This window comes from Grus americana, chromosome 3 (assembly GCF_028858705.1).
Source record: "Grus americana isolate bGruAme1 chromosome 3, bGruAme1.mat, whole genome shotgun sequence".
Lineage (NCBI taxonomy): Eukaryota > Metazoa > Chordata > Aves > Gruiformes > Gruidae > Grus > Grus americana.
In genome coordinates, this window is record NC_072854.1 from 31,963,169 (window position 1) to 31,983,379 (window position 20,211).

Here is a 20,211-nt window from a genome sequence, read left to right on the forward strand (position 1 = left end):
AAGTTAGGGGGCAGCTGTCAGAAGGTTTGCTGAGTTTATGTATTACGAATTTAAGAAAGACAGGACAATTATGAAGGAAACTATAGCACTTAAGTGAGTTTAAATTTGTGCGTACAAACCCTTTAATTTAATTTAAAAAAATTCCTTTAATGTAGCATCTGCTTATATGCAATTATTCAGCCATATTAAACTATGATACCACTTACAATGAAACGTCAATGGCCATAATAGCTTTCCAATATCTGCTCAGTTTAAAGATGAACAGATCAAAAGCATTTAAACCCCAATAAAAATTTCCCAAAATATGCTTGTAGGATGAAGGCCAGCATGGCCTCACGCCTCCTTCTACTTCACAGCAGTTGCGTATTGTGAACATTGTGGGTGTTCACTTCAACATGATTAGGTTCACAGAGCAGCAGAGAGAAGGGAAAGATGCTCTGCAGTAAACCAATCTTGTTGTGCTAGCTATGTTTTTGACAGATAAGTTGGCAATAATCTGAATATTTTTGTCCCAAATAATGAATCTTGCATCTGAAACTGTGTTATAGAAAACAGTAACTCCTCTGTGGGCCAGCTCTCCATCTGGTATAATTTGGCATAGCTCATCTGGCTATATTTCATCAGATGTTATAGGGTTTTTTGCATTTAGAAAATGATATTAGAGAAATAAAATGTAAATGAAATATCAGAAAAGATATTCAAAGGTAAGAAATTTTGAATTAAGATGTTCTGTTAAAGCTGATCTGGATAATACTGAACATTTCTGTGATGCATTGAACAGATTAATTCTCCTTAATATTTATTTTCTGACATTGGTTGTTTTCTTAGTGTTATGCCTTTTCCATCCTTGACTGTTTTAGTTATCTGCTAGTTTGAGATATACAAGTCTATACAAGAAGGTACTGTGAAATTTTTACTTAATAAGTAAAATTTGTCATGGAAGATGATTTTGGACACAGCTTACTTTAAAACACAAATAGATAGAGGCTGATGTAAGTTTGAGTCCACCCAAAGTGAAACATTTTGGTTTGGCTTATGTTCAGATCCAAGATCACAAAAGAATTATTCTGTGTTGCTGTTAACATACAGTCACTCTTGCCAGAAGAGATATACAACCTTTTGGCTCAAGACAGTATCTTCAAAGAGCCCCTCAGCACATGTTTTTGTCATTTTTAAATGAAGACAACTAACTTACAACATTTTGACAGCATCAAATCAAAACTCCAAATTAAACCTTAGACTTAAATTCAAATGTACCTTGAAAAACCTCAGCCTGTGTCTACATAGTGTCAAGACTTTTCTAAATTATTATTTTCTGCAGAATAATCTTTTTCTAACTTGGATTAATTTTGATTTGCTATGTTTTGTACTTTTTGAAGTTCTTCTTGTTGCACCTGAGCATCTTAATCAACCATTGTAGTATCAGGAGATGAGATTATATCATTGTTATTACTGACTACAGTTTGGACTCTGATCTGAAAAAATGATTTCTCATTCATTTTCCTCATATGATAAAAAGAGATATGCCTGGATTCAGAATCTAATACTTTGCCAATGAGGAAAAAAATCTTCAGATCACGTGGCTGGATCAGAGTAGCTGTTTAAGTACAGTACCTGCTGAGAAAAGATTAAATGTAAGGGATTATATGCACACAGAGTCATCAATTTACTAGTTTTAGAAGAGTTAGGTTTCCTGGTTTTGACCAAAATGTCACAGTTAATCAAGGTTTCTAAAATAACTATACTAAAATCTGTCACATTAATTTGGAATGTTCCTGAGGGTTTGGTTTTGGTTGGTTGGTTTTTGGTTTGGGTTTTTTTTTTCCCGCTAATATAATGCAGATTGATGTGATATTTAGAATTAGATAATTTTAATAAAACTAGCCATGTAGGACATGGAATAATTATTGTGCTTTTTGACCACTTGTATGTGACCAACTAAAAACCTTTCATCAACTGAGCTGTTACCTAGTGGGTTAAAATCTTACCTGAATGACACTTGACATTTTCCGTCAGGTATGATTTCTCAGAAGTTAGCTAACAAACTTTTTACCTCAAAACAGCACTTGAAATGACAATTTTCCTTACTTTTAATGACATGCAATAGAACTTACCTACATGCAGAATTCCCCTTGATGTTAGTGATGATTTTGCGATAATATGCCAGGCAACTGAACTTCCTTCTGCACCCTTGGCAACCGAATTTCACCTCAGGAAATGTTATTCCGATCCTTACAAGAAAAGGGTTTTATTTGTAGAAACTGGGCAGGTGATACGTGCCTTCAAGGCAAAGGAAACCTATTCATGATAAGTTCTTTCACAGTGATGAAAAAAAGTGAGGACAAACCAGAAAATCTATTTCTTCTGTAATGTTGTGAACCATTACCAATGATACAGTGAGATGTTGTACACTATTTCACCCTCCAGACACCCTTCAGACAGGCAGGGTTGCAGAAAGGCAGAGTTATATGATATTGAGTGTGATGCTCAGTCTGGGTACTGTCTCTGGATTTTTTCTTAAGTGTCTAGCATTACTACAGTTCTCGTTACTACATTCCTGTTCTCACACGGCCTAATTTAGACTTGTGTAACTGCTTTTATTTAAGCAGAAGAAAAATAACTAAAACTTTTTTTGCAGTATTTTTCAATTTATAATGAGTTGTTTTGCCAATGCACGTATGGAGTTGCCTTACTGGTACATGCTTAACTATAATACATTACAGAACTTTCTGAAAATTTAACTCAAATGGTTTCTGAAAAGGGAATTCATATGGTATATAAGCTCATACGGATACTGTATATTAGTTTCGCCTACAGTGGAAAAAACCTAAGGTAGAGAAAGACACATTTTCTATAATTCTTTATATTAATTTTCTTAAATACTTGTATATAAAAATGTTGGTATGTTTGTAATTCATTGTGTACTCTGAAGGTGTTTGAAGTTTGCTGAGTGAACATTTTTTAAGATAGAGTGATGCATGTATTACTCTGTGTGCTAAATTAATGAATATGTTCATGTAAGGAAATAGTGCAAATCTCTTTTGCTTATCTGGTCTTGGAATTTTTGAGGAAGGTAATCAAGCACGTGTTACCATGTTTCCATCGGCATTTAAACAAGTGAAGCAATTGTAAGATAACAGCCCCAATTTATGATGTTGTCACAGTAAGAAATTATTGTATTTATTCCTATATTTTCAAAAGGAAGCTTAATTTTGATTGCTTCAATTTTTTTAGAGTTGCCTTGAGACATAACGTATATGCCTGATTTTCATAAAGACTAGTCTCCTGAAAATCAGGGCCATTAAAGATATCTCAAGTCAGGCACCAAAAATATCACAGCTAACTTTCGAAAAGGGAACCCATCTTTCTTAAAAGAATGAAAGAAAAATGTGGTAGTGAGATTAGTTTAAAGGTTAGAGAAAATGGTTCAAAGATAAATATATTTTAGAGAAAATATAATTTTAAAACTGAAATTAACTGGATTTTATGAAGGATTTATTTGCCAATGCTAAAGAATACCTCTGTACTGATTTCCTTGAAGTTGGCAAAATAATTCCCATTTAAAATATTGATTTTGTTTACTTTGAAATCCTTCTGTTACTTGCGTGTCTGTTTCTGGTTAAAATCTGTTTGGTTTGTTGCAGTACATGGCGTTTGGGAGGAATGGTCACCTTGGAGTTTGTGTTCATTCACATGTGGTCGAGGCCAAAGAACTAGGACAAGGTCATGTATACCTCCCCAGTATGGGGGAAGATCATGTGACGGACCTGAAACGCAACATAAACCTTGCAATATTGCACTCTGCCCTGGTGAGCTCATATAGCAACTCTCTACTTTGTTACAGTGCATTCAAAGTGGGTTGATTGTGATTTCTTTTATTGCCCTTTGCAGACAGAAAAAAAAAGAATTATACAAAGTGAGTAGGCAGGGTAATGTTCATAATTCTGACTGTAGTGATATAATCAGGATGGTAACTCTGTTCAAGAAACTACAAAAGCAGACAATTCTTAGTTTCAAGATATTCTCTCTGTAGGGCATGGTATGTTGTGTAGCAAATCTTGATTCAGGATGGGTCTTGGAGAACCAAAAAGCAAGCAACTTACTCAGTGTGGCTTAGAGGGACACATTCAGAGGTCACACCGTTTGTGTCCACCATATCTGTTTGAATTATGTTTGTTTGGAGGTTCACCGTAATAATTTATTCATCATACAACAAACGTATTTGGGAAATCGTAAAATTTTAATTGCTATTCATTTATTCAAAATGGATATTATTCACATGTGTGCACAGAGAAAGGCTGACACAAGTTAGGACATTATTTGAATCCCAGTTAAGCCTTTACAGTAAGAACTTTAAGTGCCCCATTTCTGGGAGATAATAGCTAAACCACTTTCAAGAAACTACCTCTAACCAAGTAAATGCGTGGGCTTCATGTTAAACCTTCCATCCACTGAAATTTAAACTCAAACAAAATCACCTATTCCTTCAAAATAGATTTTAAAATTTCTGTCCATAGGTTATGATTAATTTTGATCAAAATTTTCAATATATGTATATAAGTATATACATATATATGTGTGTGTGTATATATATGTATATAATACCTCAGTATTACAATCAGTTCAGTAACCATAAAGAAGATTATATATATAGTTACTGAAGTCATTGTAATAAAAGGTGTCAGGTAGCTGTAATATGAGAAATGTCTTTCATGAGTTCTGTCTGGCAGTGTGAAGGTTGCCCTTGCAGTGGGCTTGCTGAATATCCACAGTTCACAACACTGCTGCAAATAGGTTCTCTGTGACCAGAGCTCTTCCTGAAAAGGGTTGATGCACATTTTATTAGCAAATGGTTGTTTGATGATTTGAAATCAGAGATGAAGGACAAAATGGAACTCAGTGCCTCAAAGAATTAAACCTAAATTTCTTAGATTTATATTAAACTTGAACTTTCTTTTGGTCAGCAAAGCATACTCTAGTACAAAATTTGTGGAAAAGTTTTAGTCTTGAATGCAGCTGCAAAAATGTTGAATTAATCCAGGTTTTGGCCAAGTTGGCAGCTGTGCAATTTTACATGTGCCTACACAAAAGTAATTAACATGATATATGAGCATGAAGCAGAGCTGACAAGAGAAATGCCAAATAAAAATAGCAGTGAAGAAATTAATGCATTGAGTTCACTTCAGTATTGCAAAGAAACACAAAAGATATTACACCTAATCTGTCAAAATAAGAATGAGAATTCTGGATTTTGAACTGTTGTTTGTACTTAAATGACTTTGACCAGAGGAAGTTATATACTGGTTACATTTAAAAGTAACAGTTTAAATCTTTGCTGAATGTTAAGATTTGCTGTAATTTGAATGTTCAATTTTATAAGGGAATCTTCATGTTGAATTCTTTTAATGATATTTCTGAAATAGAAAACCCACACGTTATTTGCTCCTAAAGATGAAGAAGGGAGATGTATGAAATATATATGAGAAGCCAGAGAATGAGTTTTCTCCAAAGACACTATAATAATTGATTTGATCTTTCCTACCCTAAATAATACTATATAGCAATGAATAAAACTGAAGAGGGTACATTGAAATGTAATTTCCATAATGTTTTCCTCTTCACATAAAGCTTTTATGATTAATGAGTGCAACTAGCTTCCATGTTTGGAAAGATTTCCATTTTCTGCTGAATAAATTATCAGGGAGCAGCTTCATAGTTTGAGAGGCATCTGCATCGAGAAGTGGTTCACAACCAGGCATTACATAGAATATTTAATATAGAACTTTAGGAAAAAACCTCAAAACCTCTCTTTAATTCACTGGTTGCTGAGATCCTGAGCATTAGATATGGAAAGTATCTTTGAACTGTTAAAAATGTTCTGTGATTACTGTCAGGCAACAGTAAAATAGTTCACCTCAATATTTCACTGAACAGCGGTGCACCCATACAGACACGGTATGTTAAATCACTAAGTTAATGATTCTGCGTCCTATTTTCATTATTAACACCACCAATTAAGGAAGCTGCTAATCCAACCTTCCTTTAGAAGAAACCTGAAATCAGGGGTTGGCAAGTTTTCAGCAGTAGTGCTTTTATGGCAATAGTAGTTATAAAACCAGGCTTTCAAGGAAGATTATTAATCAAAATTGTATTACAACCTACATTTTGAGTTTATACTGGGTAACTGCAGGTGCAATGAGGAACTGATGATTACTGAAGTCTGAACGCCCAATCAGTAATAACACATTTCAAACAAATAACACTGTTTTCAAAAATACTGTCTAGTCCTATTATCTATTACAGACCATGTAATTTTTCACTTGTATGAGAACTTAATTGGTTTATATTTTCTATTATTTTGTTTTTTCATACTTTCATTTACTTTAAGAAGATTTCTGAGACATGAAATTAAAAATAACAGTCCTAAACCTTTACTCATGGGAATATTCATCCAAACTCAAATGTATGGGCTAAGACAAAATACTAAATACAGAACTGGTCACTCTATTGTTACTGTTTAAAAATTCAACTTGACAAATTTAGAAGGAAGATTATGCAATATGCAAACACAGAAGCAGACCTGAGGAGGAAGGCAGGCCGTTTCTGTCTACCTACATTTTATCTCAAAAGAATGTTGAAGATCTGAGAACATTTACCTTACAGGCAGGATGAATGATAAAAGTATATTCAGCATTATAGGTGTAGAGAACAGAAACTGTATGTGAGGCAAGGTGGCAATTCCTGTTTCCCTTTTCCTATTCAACTAAAGAGACTTAATTTCACAGTCAGGACCAAGAATCTTAGAAGCCGACCCATCTGAGTGACTGCTGCAGCTGCAATACATCACTTTGAAGGGCTCGGGGTTTACGTAATACAAGACTGCCCCCCCACTTCTGCTGAAAAAGACAAGAGCAGTCTTTTTAGTAAGGCCTTGTTTTTAATAAGGCCTTTCAAACCGTATGGTATGCAAGCAAAGTCATAATTTATCCTTTGTTACATCAGTGTATAATTAGAGGAGATGAAGCATTCTTTACTTGAAGAAAAAGGAAAACAGTTTTAAACAATTTTAAAGTAGCTCATAATGGTGGTTTCTGTGTTTGCTGTAAGAAGTCCAGCATCTTCAGGCTAGGCCCAGCCTGAGGGGCTGCATTCAGGCCTAAGTTGAAACCCCCTGACCTAAGTGCGGCTGAGGTGGTAACTCTGCTGTCTCCATCTCTTTTGTGCCTGCTGCGGCAGTCGACGGACAGTGGCAGGAGTGGAGCTCGTGGAGCCAGTGCTCGGTGACCTGCTCCAACGGCACCCAGCAGCGGAGCCGGCAGTGCACGGCAGCAGCCCACGGCGGCTCCGAGTGCAGAGGGCCCTGGGCCGAGAGCCGGGAATGCTATAACCCCGAGTGCACCGGTGAGTACCCACGGGCACAGGGAGCTGCAGCTCTACCTCTCCGGCTCAGGAGAGACTTGGGGCTGGTCCTGCCGGTCGCTCTGAGCCGGGAGCTGGGGGTACTCCGGCAGACTCACCGGCCGCCACAGGCCTCAGCGGGCGGCAAAGGGGCAGAGCGGCCGCCTCCAGAAGTAGGCCTGGGGCCTCACTCTTTTTTATTTCATGAGGTAAAAAGTTAAAGAATGCATCCGGAAAGACTGCACGACGGGCTGCATACCAGCTTTTCAGTTTTATCACCAATTAAAGGACATTCAGCAGTTTTAGAAAGATATTTTTGAGGCCTAAAAAACTTGATAAAGTGTTTCGCGAACCTAGAAAGTGAACGTATATGAACTGATTCCCTTTTACACTGAGACTAATTCATGATCTTCTGGCAGTATAAAAGCAGCCTTCCAGGGTGAGTAAATTACATTTATACGTACTTTTAAGCTTCAGTTGCACTGTCAGAGAATGTAAAAATCAAGCTGCTAAAATATCACATGCAAAAATATTTTTATCTAGTTTTTTAAAGGGTACTTAGACACGTTGTAAATGTGTATCATTACCATACAACAGCACTATACAAGTATATAAAAAAATACAAAAGGGACAGTATCTGTTTTGCAGTCTAAGTGAAAGTTAATGTGTGCCAATTTTTTTTATTTTATCTTGAAATGCAAGTTATTTAGACAACAATCCCATATTTATGAGCCAAATAGAGACTTCCCCATCTTCTATCTGCCTACATCTACCACTTCTGTCACTGTTACTTATACCTGGGGGGCTTTCTTCTCTTACCCAAGTAAAGAATAACCTATATATCCTCCTTTATGACTGTCATTATTTCCCCACTGTAACTATGTTTTTCCAAACAGCAAATGGCCAGTGGAACCAATGGGGGCACTGGAGTGGCTGTTCCAAATCCTGCGATGGTGGCTGGGAGAGGCGGATAAGGATCTGTCAAGGTGCTGCCGTGACTGGGCAACAGTGTGAAGGAACTGGAGAGGAAGTCAGACGGTGCAGTGAACAGAGGTGTCCCGGTGAGACGCAAATAAAATCACTGTTATTATCTACACTACAGTATGGCTTACTTTAATGGTCATCTTTAGGAGAGACAAGATCAACGTCCACAGAGCAATAGCCGTAAAGAGCCATATCTGGCCTTGCTTTAAACAATCACTGCTGTTTTTCTCAGTAGAGTTGTGTTTGTGTAGCTGGGTGCAAACTAGCCCTGTTGGATATATGAGTAATGCATCATATTTTAAATAAATCAAAATACCATAGTAAAGAAAGTTATCAGAAAAATATTTCATTGCCTAGGTATGCCTACGTTATTTAGAGTGGCAATAATTTGCTAGAGAAATTCTCTTTGAATGCGCTGTTTGTCAGAATATCAGGGCTGTATTTGTAAATCATGGAATACCTTTTATCCAGTGGTAAATGCCAGTGCAGTAAAGATAAGGGAAAAAGTGAACCTTACTGTACTGTATAGAATGAATGAATACATGAGCAACATTTTATAAAAAGGAATATAGAATGACAAAGGCACGTCTTTTAATATAATGCTTAAATATATTTCTTTGCAGCACTTTTTACTTTGCCCTCCCAACAGATTTAAGTCCGTCCCACTGAAAGCTAATAAAAGTGTACTTTTGAGCTTCTTCAAAAGTGATGAATAAACAAGAACAGCTGGTGAATCTAATCATATTTATCTGTAAAGTCACGTTGTCCTAAAGTAAAAGAATGCATTGTTGGATAGGTGTAAGATAACAAAATAAGGTGTAAGTAGTGTAGGATGTCTTAGCCATTCGCTTGGGAAATTATGTGTTCTGAACTGCAAGCCAGGAGGCAGAAAAAAATCAATCTAGTAATCTCTTTGACTTCTGGACATTTCGAAGGCTATGTTCTCTGCTAGTCAGAAAAAGGACTTAAATGGCAGGGATGCTTTGGGTCAGGAAATGGAAAATATATCAGATGTGAATTTTATGTTATCAAGCCCATATTTTCATAGACAGCATGTTTATCCCTTGACAGCCATCAAAGAACAGTTTACAAGGTATTTGCAGTACAGTAGAACAATGAATCTCATTGCATTTGAAGAACAACAAAAGGACTATTTGTAGTTATAAAGTTATAATATTATACTGGAGAAGCTAATAAAATTTAACTTCTCAAATTATCTCTTTAATTTTAATAAAACATTCATTATTTGAAAAGCAGTACAAAACAGTATTTATATTGGATTCCGAAACAAATTATAATTTCCATAGTTAATGCAGACCTCCTCTATAAAAGCACAGCACTAAGAGAAGGTTAATGTGAATCTTCTCAGTACACAGACATTCAGATCAACCAGCTTCTGCTTATAAAACTACTCTTGAAATAATTTGCATTTCTATATTTAAAAGAAAAACCATGCTGTGGCAGTCCAATTTTCAAAGGTTGCCACCTGCTGTTAATAAAATATTTTACAGATGTATTTACAAGTCAAATGCACACAGAGCTTTATTTGCCATTTGCGAAATTTATTTATTTACTTGATTAATTCCAGATTAGAATCACTATGCTTATAGAAACCATAACCTAAAGCACCTTTTAACAAGCTATACTTGTGCAGAAGATTATACTTGAATAACAGATTTAATTTATCTGTTTCTAGACTGACATTTACTAAAACATCTCAAATTTAAATCTATCTAGTGGATAATTTACCAAAATTTTATAAAGTGATGTACAGATTTACATTTTATAAACACGAAGCAAAATTTAATATTACTATACAGAGATGATCATTCAAAGTATAAGCAAATTTTATTATTTGTATATTCTTCTTCCATAGCCCTCAAATAGTTCAGAAAAGCTATTTTTGTCTCATTGGTTTCTTTTTCTGTTTAAGTCATTGAGAAACATAAGCAACTAAAATGTTAATTTTTTTCTTATATTAGCATTGCTTTGCCATCAGTGTAAGACCTGATACTCAGCTCTGTAGATCTGCATAACATGTTTGTAAAGTGGATGAAGCTGCACCTGTTTGTATCACCCAGAGGTCTATAGACTTACAGAAAGTTGAATTATAGCTGACTTTAAACTGTGGAAGCAAAAGGAGAATAAAACCTTTTTCTATTATGCTGGCCACTGTTAGTGAGATACTTTGCAGAGCTGTTCACTTGGCTGACTGAAAATCTTGACTGGACGTTTTGTAGTTCCAGTTCTGCATTATCTGAACATTACACAAAATTTTCTTCACAGTCAATTGGTTATTCTCTTTGAATGGTTCGGACAGGGACTGAATTACATCAGACACTCCTAGAAGCTGAATATAAGCAGCACTAATAAAGGCAGGCTCAGAACTATTATCTGAAAGTTGATTTATCAAACAGCTTGGTTTCTGGAAAGATGTTGATTATCTTTCTTTGTGATCTATTTCTATTGACAATTATCAGTTTTAAAACTGTGGTTGTTTCTTTACATTGTGTAATATTCTGGGAATGAAAAACAAAGATCTGAAGACATTTTGGCTTCAGTCATTGTTCCTTTGTTGTATCCCAGACGTCTAAAGTTAGATTTCATTCCTAGTAGGTCAGCAGTGTTAAGGATTTAGTACTCTGCACTCAAAGTATCCTTTTGTGAAGGATAACTTCAGAAAATTGGAAACAAATCAGAGAAAGGAAAAAACCTTCTAGATCTGCTAAGCAGCTAGTCATGCAGAAATCACTGCAGAAAACTTAACACAGGATGAATGAATAGGTCTGTCCCGTAGGAATAAGGGATACAGCTATGTAACAAAAGACATTGTAATGCGTGACTGATAAGGAGTTACATGGCAAGCTGATCAGAAACTTTTAGAGAAATATGCAAGAGAAGTAAGGTAAGTCCCAGCAAATATGTCAGTAAAAACTAAGAGATGTGAAAACTGAGAACAAAGTCCAGTATTATTCAGGAGAGAAGACTTCTGTAAATTTATTTTTATAAAAATTGGACCACGTTCTTATGACAGTTTTAAGAATATCTTAGGTTCCAATAATATAGTAGTGGTTTCCAGAAATACTTAATTCCATAATAGTTAATTCTATAATAATTCTATGCACGATCCAATATTTATGCTTTACACAGATTTTACTGAAAACAGGTCCTCAATATTTTTCTCATAAGCCTATTTTCAGTAGTAGAAAACATAGTATAGGAATTTTGACCACAATATTACCAAAAACAATGATAGACCACCTTGTTTGTTAACAAAAAGATAACAGTGCACAACTGATGCCAAAGACTAGCTAATGATTTCCTACTGAAGGTAGAAGGTTTCTTCTAGCTAAATAAGATAGAATATGATAAGGAGGAAGATTCAAATAATTGTCAACAACTAAATAATAAAATTAAACCTTTGTGTTTTGTTTTGTCTCCGATTACAACACTATTCTACAAGACGTTCAAAAGCTTTTTTCTATTGTTTTTGTTTAAGATAATTTTGCCTGTGGCACTGAATTAGGATTCATGAGAGGAACTGCAGTTCTAGGTTCATTTGTGAGCTACTGTGTGCCATTGGCTAATTTGCTTCATCCTTTCTTTCTATTACCCTTTCCTATATTTGTTTGCTGCCTAGGTAGATCATAAACTCTGTGAGGCTGTGCATGTCTCTTGCTTTGTCTGTATGTTGTACAGAGCTTCCTCAGATCCCAGGTGGGTTGATTGCCTCTTGGGGATGCATGTCCTATCACCAGTAATGTCAGAGGAGGATGGTGCTTCTAGACCACTAAGTTTGCTGAGTGTTTGTGCTTAGGTGGGATGAATTCAGGCCTATCATTGCAGGGGTATAATGTGGTAAATTTGAGTACATGCTCTATGTGGGAAGATATTGCTGAATCACATCATCAGTGAAAGAGAGATCTGCTTTTTATTTGCCAATTTTAGCAAATTTACCTAAGTATTTGCTGTTTGCTTCTAAATTTTAGCAATTCTCTATCATTTTGTATAGCTAGCTCACATTTATCTGTGGGTGTGTTATGAATTAGTTGTGTCATAGTTACAGAAATACTTGAATTCGTCCTGAGCAGAGCCAGCAGGGCAGCGAGGTTTTTTAACTCAGATATAATACCACTCCAGCGTCACTGTAATGTCTCCATGGGCAACACGGGTTAGAGCCTCGCAGATGCTTTAATGTGGGTGGATGCCTGATTAGTAAGCTCTGCCAGATATACTTTAGCTTTGGGAAGAACTGGTTTGGTTTTTATGCGCAGCATTCCTTGATCCAAGGTATTTGTACAATATGTTGAAAAGCACATAGGCACACTGCAGAGAGTCAGCCAGGGACCAGAAAAATTTGTTTACCCAGGCTAAGTGATACCTCTTCCAAACACTGACTTGCTCCCACATCTCTTTCCTGATAGCTCTGAGTCCTGGGAATACCTTTTACTTTGAATACAAGACACAAGCACACAGATTATCTTTGGCCCTAGGTTAAGTCAAAACATCATTTTGAGTTCTGAAAAGTGTAATGCAAAAGCACACAAATAGTATCTTTCCAAATAGATGGGAATTCTCTGATATTAGAATCATAGAGTCATAGAATCATAGAATGGTTTGGGTTGGGAGGGACCTCTAAGATCATCTAGTTCCAACCCCCCTGCCATGGACAGGGACACCCTCCACTAGACCGCATTGCCCAAAGCCTCATCCAACCGGGCCTTAAACACTTCCAGGGATGGGGCCTCCACAACCTCTCTGGGCAACCTGTTCCAGGGCCTCACCACTCTCACAGTAAAGAATTTCTTTCTAACATCTAATCTAAATTGACCCTCCTTCAGCTTAAACCCATTACCCCTTGTCCTGTCACTACACTCCCTGATAAACAGGCCCTCACCAGCTTTCCTGTAGGCCCCTTCAGGTACTGGTAAGCCACAATTAGATCTCCCTGGAGCCTTCTTTTCTCCAGGCTGAACAACCCCAACTCTCTCAGCCTGTCCTCATAGGAGAGGTGCTCCAGCCCTCTGATCAGCTTCATGGTCCTCCTCTGGACTCTCTCCAACAGCTCCATGTCTCTCCTGTACTGGGGCCCCCAGAGCTGGACGCAGTACTCCAGGGGGGGTCTCACAAGAGCAGAGTAGAGGGGCAGGATCACCTCCCTCGACCTGCTGGTCACACTTCTTTTGATGCAGCCCAGGACACGGTTGGCTTTCTGGGCTGCAAGCGCACACTGCCGGCTCATGTTGAGCTTCTCATCAATCAATACCCCCAAGTCCTTCTCCTCGGGACTGCTTTCAATCCATTCCTCGCCCAGCCTATAGTCGTGCTTGGGATTGCGCCGACCCACGTGCAGGACCTTGCACTTGGCCTTGTTGAACTTCATGCGGTTCACACGGGCCCACCTCTCCAGCCTGTCAAGGTCCCTCTGGATGGCATCCCTTCCCTCCAGCATGTCGACCACACCACACAGCTTGGTGTCGTCAGCAAACTTGCTGAGGGTGCACTCGATCCCACTGTCCACGTCACCCACAAAGATGTTGAACAGTGCCGGTCCCAATACCGACCCCTGAGCAATGCCACTCGTCACTGTTCTCCACTTGGACATTGAGCTGTTGACCACAACTCTTTGAGTGCAACCATCCAGCCAATTCCTTATCCACCAAGTGGTCCATCCATTGAATCCATGTCTCTCCAATTTAGAGACAAGGATGTTGTGCGGGACAGTGTCAAATGCCTTGCGCAAGTGCAGGTCGATGATGTCAGTTGTCCTTCCCTTGTCCACCAACGCTGTAACACCAATTAGCTGTGACTTGCTAACATAAAAGAGAAAATATGGTGTATATGAGTATATATGCATGTATGGGGGTTTTTGGTTTTGTTTTTGTTTCAGAAAAAAAACCCCACATTTTGCATTCAGTATTTGGAGGGAAGTAAGAGTTTTAGTCCTGAGAGTCAGCACTTAAAGTGTCAATTAGTGAACACCTTTGAAATGGCCACAGCTGCATGACAAATAAGCCCTAAGCTTTAGCAAATTTATGTAATTTATAATATTACCTCTGTATTATGTTACTCTCCCCAAATCAGAACATTTCTTTTGTTTATAAGGTCATAGTAGGATGGTAATTGCATTTGCTTATGTCACCAGATGGCTTATGTGTATCAAAATCTGGCTTTTCGCATTGTAACATTGGCCTGATGCATTCACTCTTTGGGCTTGTCTGATGCAGTGTTAGCATTCTAGATTATGAATATAAACAACTTTCTTTGGGTTTTGCCATTAATGGATCTCTTGCTTTTTTAGCAGCACCAACTGTCTTGATTTACGATTCGGGAATGCTGATGGAGAGGCAAATTTAGCAAGTAATTTTTCTGCCCAACTGTGATTCATATTAGTATTACTGAGCCATCTGCAAAGGTATTCTAGAGGGTAAAGCTTTGTGTGAAAGTCTGCTCAGTTTCTTTACTCACCTTACTCTTCTGTCAGCAGAAGTACAAAACAGGGAGGATGGACAGTTTTATGGGTGAGGTAATGGGATGGGCAAAATCTGTAATCTGTTCCTGCCTTGCTAGAGATTTCCCATGTAGCCATGGCTGAATCATTGAATTGCTTCCTGCCTTATCACCCCATCTGCTGTAGTGATAGAATTTCCTTTCTCTCTTCGTTTTTCTTGTTTTGTAACTGCTTTACTGTAATACAGTGTGGTTACAATTTTCCTGAAATACATATAATAATACTTTTAAACAATTCATGGCTTTTCTCTGCTGAACTTGGAAAGAATTAGATTTCAGTACTTTAAGTTGTAAGATGACTTCAGCCAGATGTTTGCTGTGTTTATCTAATTTACTCAAAAATCATAAACTGGGAATCTACAGTGAAAAATACAAAGAGCAAAAGGAATCACCATGTGAAAATAAAACATGAAGCATTTTCAGAAGCTTTGTTTTCCCCATGCATTTCTGTTACTACAGAATTGTGAAAATATTTTTCCCTTTAAATGGTATTGCAATAACCAGTAAAAGGCCATTTTGTTTTATAGCCTCTCAGTCCCACATTATTGACTATGTTTGCTTAATTACCAACTTGCACTGAAACACATCTCAGAAATAACCTGCTTTTTGGTTTTCAGAATATACAGCTCTCATTTGATACCTTTAGCATACTTAATGTTTTGACTGTGATTTCAGAACTGATTCTTTCACATACAGTTTAAGTTTTAGAAAGATCTTCAGAAAATTTAGTGTAAGATAAGCATCACAGCTTATAACATTTTAAGTATCATCATCTTCTGATATATGCCTAATGTTATTGATCAAAATAGAGCAACAAGAAAAGATTCAAACCTATTAAAACTGCAGTTACAACCTGAAGAGTGTTTGCCAAAGAGAAAAAAACCACAGGCATTATGACATATAAGCGTCACAAAGACAGATATTCTACAGAAATTACAGGTTTTGCATTTTTGCAGTTTTGCACTTCATTCTTAAAATTAAACCAGATGATGTTAACATATACATTTTGGGGAAAATTAGGACAAGATTTAAGACTTACTTTTCTGATATAAAATAACTATTTTACATTAATGTTTCTATTTAAATTCTCATTTCTATATGGCAGCACCTTATGAAATATGTCCTGAAGACTATCTGATGTCAATGGTGTGGAAAAGGACCCCAGCTGGGGACATGGCATTCAATCGATGTCCTCTCAATGCCACAGGTACAGTAGTAGTTTGAAATTATATGATGATAAAAAAAATGAGAAATCTTTTGCATTGTGTTCTAGACATAATTGTTACTAGACACATACACATATGTATGTATGCATATATGTGAATATATCTATATAAACCCCACATATTTACAATATGCATATGCATACATATAGTATATACATGTACTCTGTCTCTTATAGCTTACATATTTGCACGGGTCTGTGGTGTGTATATATGTATACACATACATGTATGCATTATAGCCAGAGAGAAAAAGCTGAGAAGAAATCAATTTGACAGGACCTATCAGGCAAAGTGATGAAAATGAAGCAAAACATAAAAATCTTTTTAATTAAGAAAACACTGCGAAAAACCCACCAAGTGAATATTGAAATGTGTTTCAGAATCTTATACTACTCTTTATATACTGATGATCATTGCATTAAATTGTTTCTGTGTGTGCTTTTAAAATAGCATGGGATGTATTTTAAAAAGGGTCATTCTTTCCAATTGCTGTCGCTTATATAAATATTTTCTCTCTTCTTTGTGACTTACAGGCACCACTAGCAGACGCTGCTCTCTCAGTGTTCATGGAGTGGCCTTCTGGGAACATCCAAGCTTTGCTAGATGCATATCAAATGAGTACAGACACTTGCAGCATTCAGTAGGTGCAAAGCCAGCTTTAGTACTTGCTCTGTTTATTCATTACTAATCATTGGTGTGAAAAAAAAATGTACTTATTTACTCTCAAGTCAGATTTCTGATAAGAAATGCAAGGAGAAAAATAGACCTAAGAAACAATAATTTATATTCATGCATATTATTCTGATCTTGTATATTGCTGGTGTTTGAGTGAAAGAAACTTTGTCTTATTGTAGAAATGGAAAAATTAATCAGATTCCCTTTTTTCATGTGCACTATGTGAAATTTTTACAGGGGTCAGAGGTAAGACACATATTTTGGTTTATTAGAGAATGAGATGTGAATAAATGAGATTTACTGGAAGATTGACCTGCTGAGTAATTTTATAATGCCTTGAATTCTTGAACTGCACACTAGGAAGTCAGAAATGATACTTCTTTTTGCTAGCAAATTTAGAACTTCACCTTCAAATGTACAGGAAATTATTATAAGGTAAAGCTATTGCAGTGAATTGGAAAAAGTAAAGTAGCTCTAGATGAAGAAATATTATGGGGTTTTTTCAGTATGCTTAACAAAAAGTTTCTTTGTAAAGCATATGCATTATACATTTATCTACTGCCTAAATGTTTTTATATGCATAGATGTAATACATTGTATATATTGCACTATAAATATACTACTATGGTATATGCTAGGTATATTGATTGTGTTCTATTTTCATAGACAAAGCATTCAGCCAGGTTATTACTATTGCAGGAAGAGCTCCTTTGAAGATTCTCATGGACAATGGTTTTTGTCTGCATGATATATTTTACTGACATTCTTATTACTCTGCTTCCTTTTCCAAAGGCCACTGCTCTATTAATCATTCAGCAGAGGGGCACTAATACAGCTGTGTGCTTCATAACTTCCCAGCCTCTCAACCAAGTGCAACACTTCTGTAGCATGTTTAGAAATCTTTGGTGGCTTGAAAAGTAGTAGCCTGGCTGTCATTCCTCAAATCTGACTTCCCACTTAGAGGAGATTTTGATTAATTCCTTTGAGTAGCATTTCTGTTTCATTAGATTCCAACCTAATTGAGGCCTGGGATTCAGTTTCAGGGTAAGCCAAAGCAAGCATTATTTTTAAGATAACGCAGAATAAAGTGTCAAAGCAATTTTCCCCACTGCAGAGAAACTTTCCTATTTTATGTAGCTGTCTGTATGTTGCTGTATCCCTTTAGTGTTCCTGCTGGAAAAAAACACTAAGTTGGCTGTAACTGCTTTGCATTTTATATTTTTGATATTTTATTCTTTTGCAACAGCTGCATATACTATGTCTAAACGTACTTTATGGGCATGGACAGCAGTATATTTGTATTTCATTTGCTTAGAATCTGTATTTTGGTAAATAGGACAATAAAGCCAATGACTGTAGGTAATATATATATGCAGTTTCGAATACTAATAATGTCATATTGCAGAACAAAAAATTCACATTTTGTGATTGAAAACACTGAGATATTTCAAAGTAAAGCAAATTACTTCTCTTTTACTTGCTGTTTTTGCATTTAAATATTAGAATTTTCTGAAATATTTAAAGGATTTGGAAATATTTTAAAAGATTTATTCATCTTGACCTGCCAGATCAGAAGACCATCCCTTTAGAGTTTAGTTGTTCTGCTCTTCTCTTTTTACAGTTCATATCAACATTTATTCATAGCATTGATCCTCATGCCACTGATTCTGTAGTAATATTCAGCCTTTTCTTTTTATGTTATTGCTAGAAGTCATTCATAAGCATCTCAAACAGTGGGAAATGCTCTTTCATGGTATTCAGTGGTTTGACTTACCTGGCTAACTTTTGGTGAGGCACTGCTATTTTTTGAAGAGCTGTAAGTCTATCTGGCAGGAAGGGGTCATTGTTGGACAAAAGACAGCATTTCTAACCCAGATCAGATTTATTTATTCTTCTATATTTCCTTTTTTCAAAATATTAAATACGATGAGACCACACTGTGAAATAATCTTCTGCCAAAGAACATTTAAAAATAGCTAAAGCTTCTTTAAAATTACACAAGCATCTAAACATCATCTTATTGCTGCACAAAATTTCAGTCGTTTATGTGCATACAAATTAAAGGAGAAAAGTGAATTTCTTTTACACTTGGGAGCTGTTCACAAAGAAAATTAGCTTGTCTGACATCTTACTGCTTCTGAAAGTGAACAACATAGCATATTTAAAGAATTATAGAAAATAGAGGTAAAGACCTATAAGGTCATTGCCCTGCAAATGTAGGCTTGTCCCACCACGATACATATGCTAGCTCTATAAATCCCTGAAAATAGGGCTTTATAAGAAAGCTGTTGACAGACGGAGTTGCTATAATAAATATGTGTGCTTATGAAAGCATTTATGAGATGCCTCAGTGTGCTAAACTTACCAATAATGTTATTTTACCAATTCAGACCAGGAGTAGTGGGGAGTGTCACTCAGTTCTGTGAATGTTCCTGTAAAATCTAAGTCTGAGCTGAATCCCTTTCATTTCTTACATGAAATACATAAAACAAAAGTAAGTGCCTAGACTTCTAAAACTACATTTCTAAAGTTGATTTAAAGCAGTTGATATATGTAAACATACACACAATACTTAACGCATGAAAGCATGCCCTCCTGGAGGAATACAGACAGGTGCTTGTCTCTTTGCCCTCCAAACAAGCCACATATGATCCAGAACCAGCCCAGAAGTCATGTAGTTGAATTCACATGGTGCTCTGCCTAAGCAAATATTCTCTAAAGAAAAGCGTTTCATATGTTGGGAACTAGAGAATACTGCCTTGGCCACAGACCCTGCTAACCTGGCTACACAGATTCTGGACTGGAAGCTTACAGTTATACTAGTAAATAAACTAAACTGCCCAAGCTTAAACATTGTCCTTGCAGTCATCTACACTGTTTAACTGTTTATCTGTTAGCGTACTCCTTGACATAATTTAAGACCAAGCCAGTGAGCACTCTCCCAAACAATGCCTAGCATCCTTTAGAGGTTAACGCAGCAGAGAGACTATTCCCATCAGGCAATAAAAACATCGTTTTCTGAGACAGAGGAGGGAAAGAGAGTTTAGCTTGAGGGATACAAGCTGTCTGTGCTCATTGGCCTCACAGCTAGACAATATTCCTGTGGCTAATTTATTTACCTGAATTATTTAGATAGTAAAACCGCCTTACATTTGGGCAGCTTGGACGGTGAGTAGAGAAGTCCAGAGCTGCATGTGTCCATCAGTGAGGCCACACCTGGAGTACTGTGTCCAATTCTGGACTCCCCAATGCAAGAGGGATATGGTGTTATTGGAGCAACGGGATACTAAGATGATTAAGGGTTTGGAAAATCTCTCCTGTGAGGCAGGGCTGAGAGAGCTGGAGCTGTTGAGTCTAGAGAAGAGAAGGCTAAGGGGGGATCTTATTAATGTGTATAAGTATCTGAAGAGAGGGTAGA

At 36.7% G+C, this 20,211-nt stretch overlaps 1 protein-coding gene across 7 annotated transcripts in view; it reads left to right on the forward strand.

Annotated features, from left to right (window-relative positions):
* The window catches only part of ADGRB3 (adhesion G protein-coupled receptor B3), a 475,142-nt gene that overhangs the window by 203,248 nt on the left and 251,683 nt on the right, over nt 1-20,211 (forward strand). For all 7 annotated transcript variants that reach the window (XM_054821234.1, XM_054821235.1, XM_054821236.1 and 4 more), the window contains 5 exons: nt 3,645-3,809; nt 7,237-7,401; nt 8,295-8,459; nt 15,998-16,099; nt 16,652-16,758. In XM_054821234.1, the coding sequence (XP_054677209.1) occupies nt 3,645-3,809; nt 7,237-7,401; nt 8,295-8,459; nt 15,998-16,099; nt 16,652-16,758 (704 nt within the window). The remainder of the gene's footprint in view (nt 1-3,644; nt 3,810-7,236; nt 7,402-8,294; nt 8,460-15,997; nt 16,100-16,651; nt 16,759-20,211) is intronic.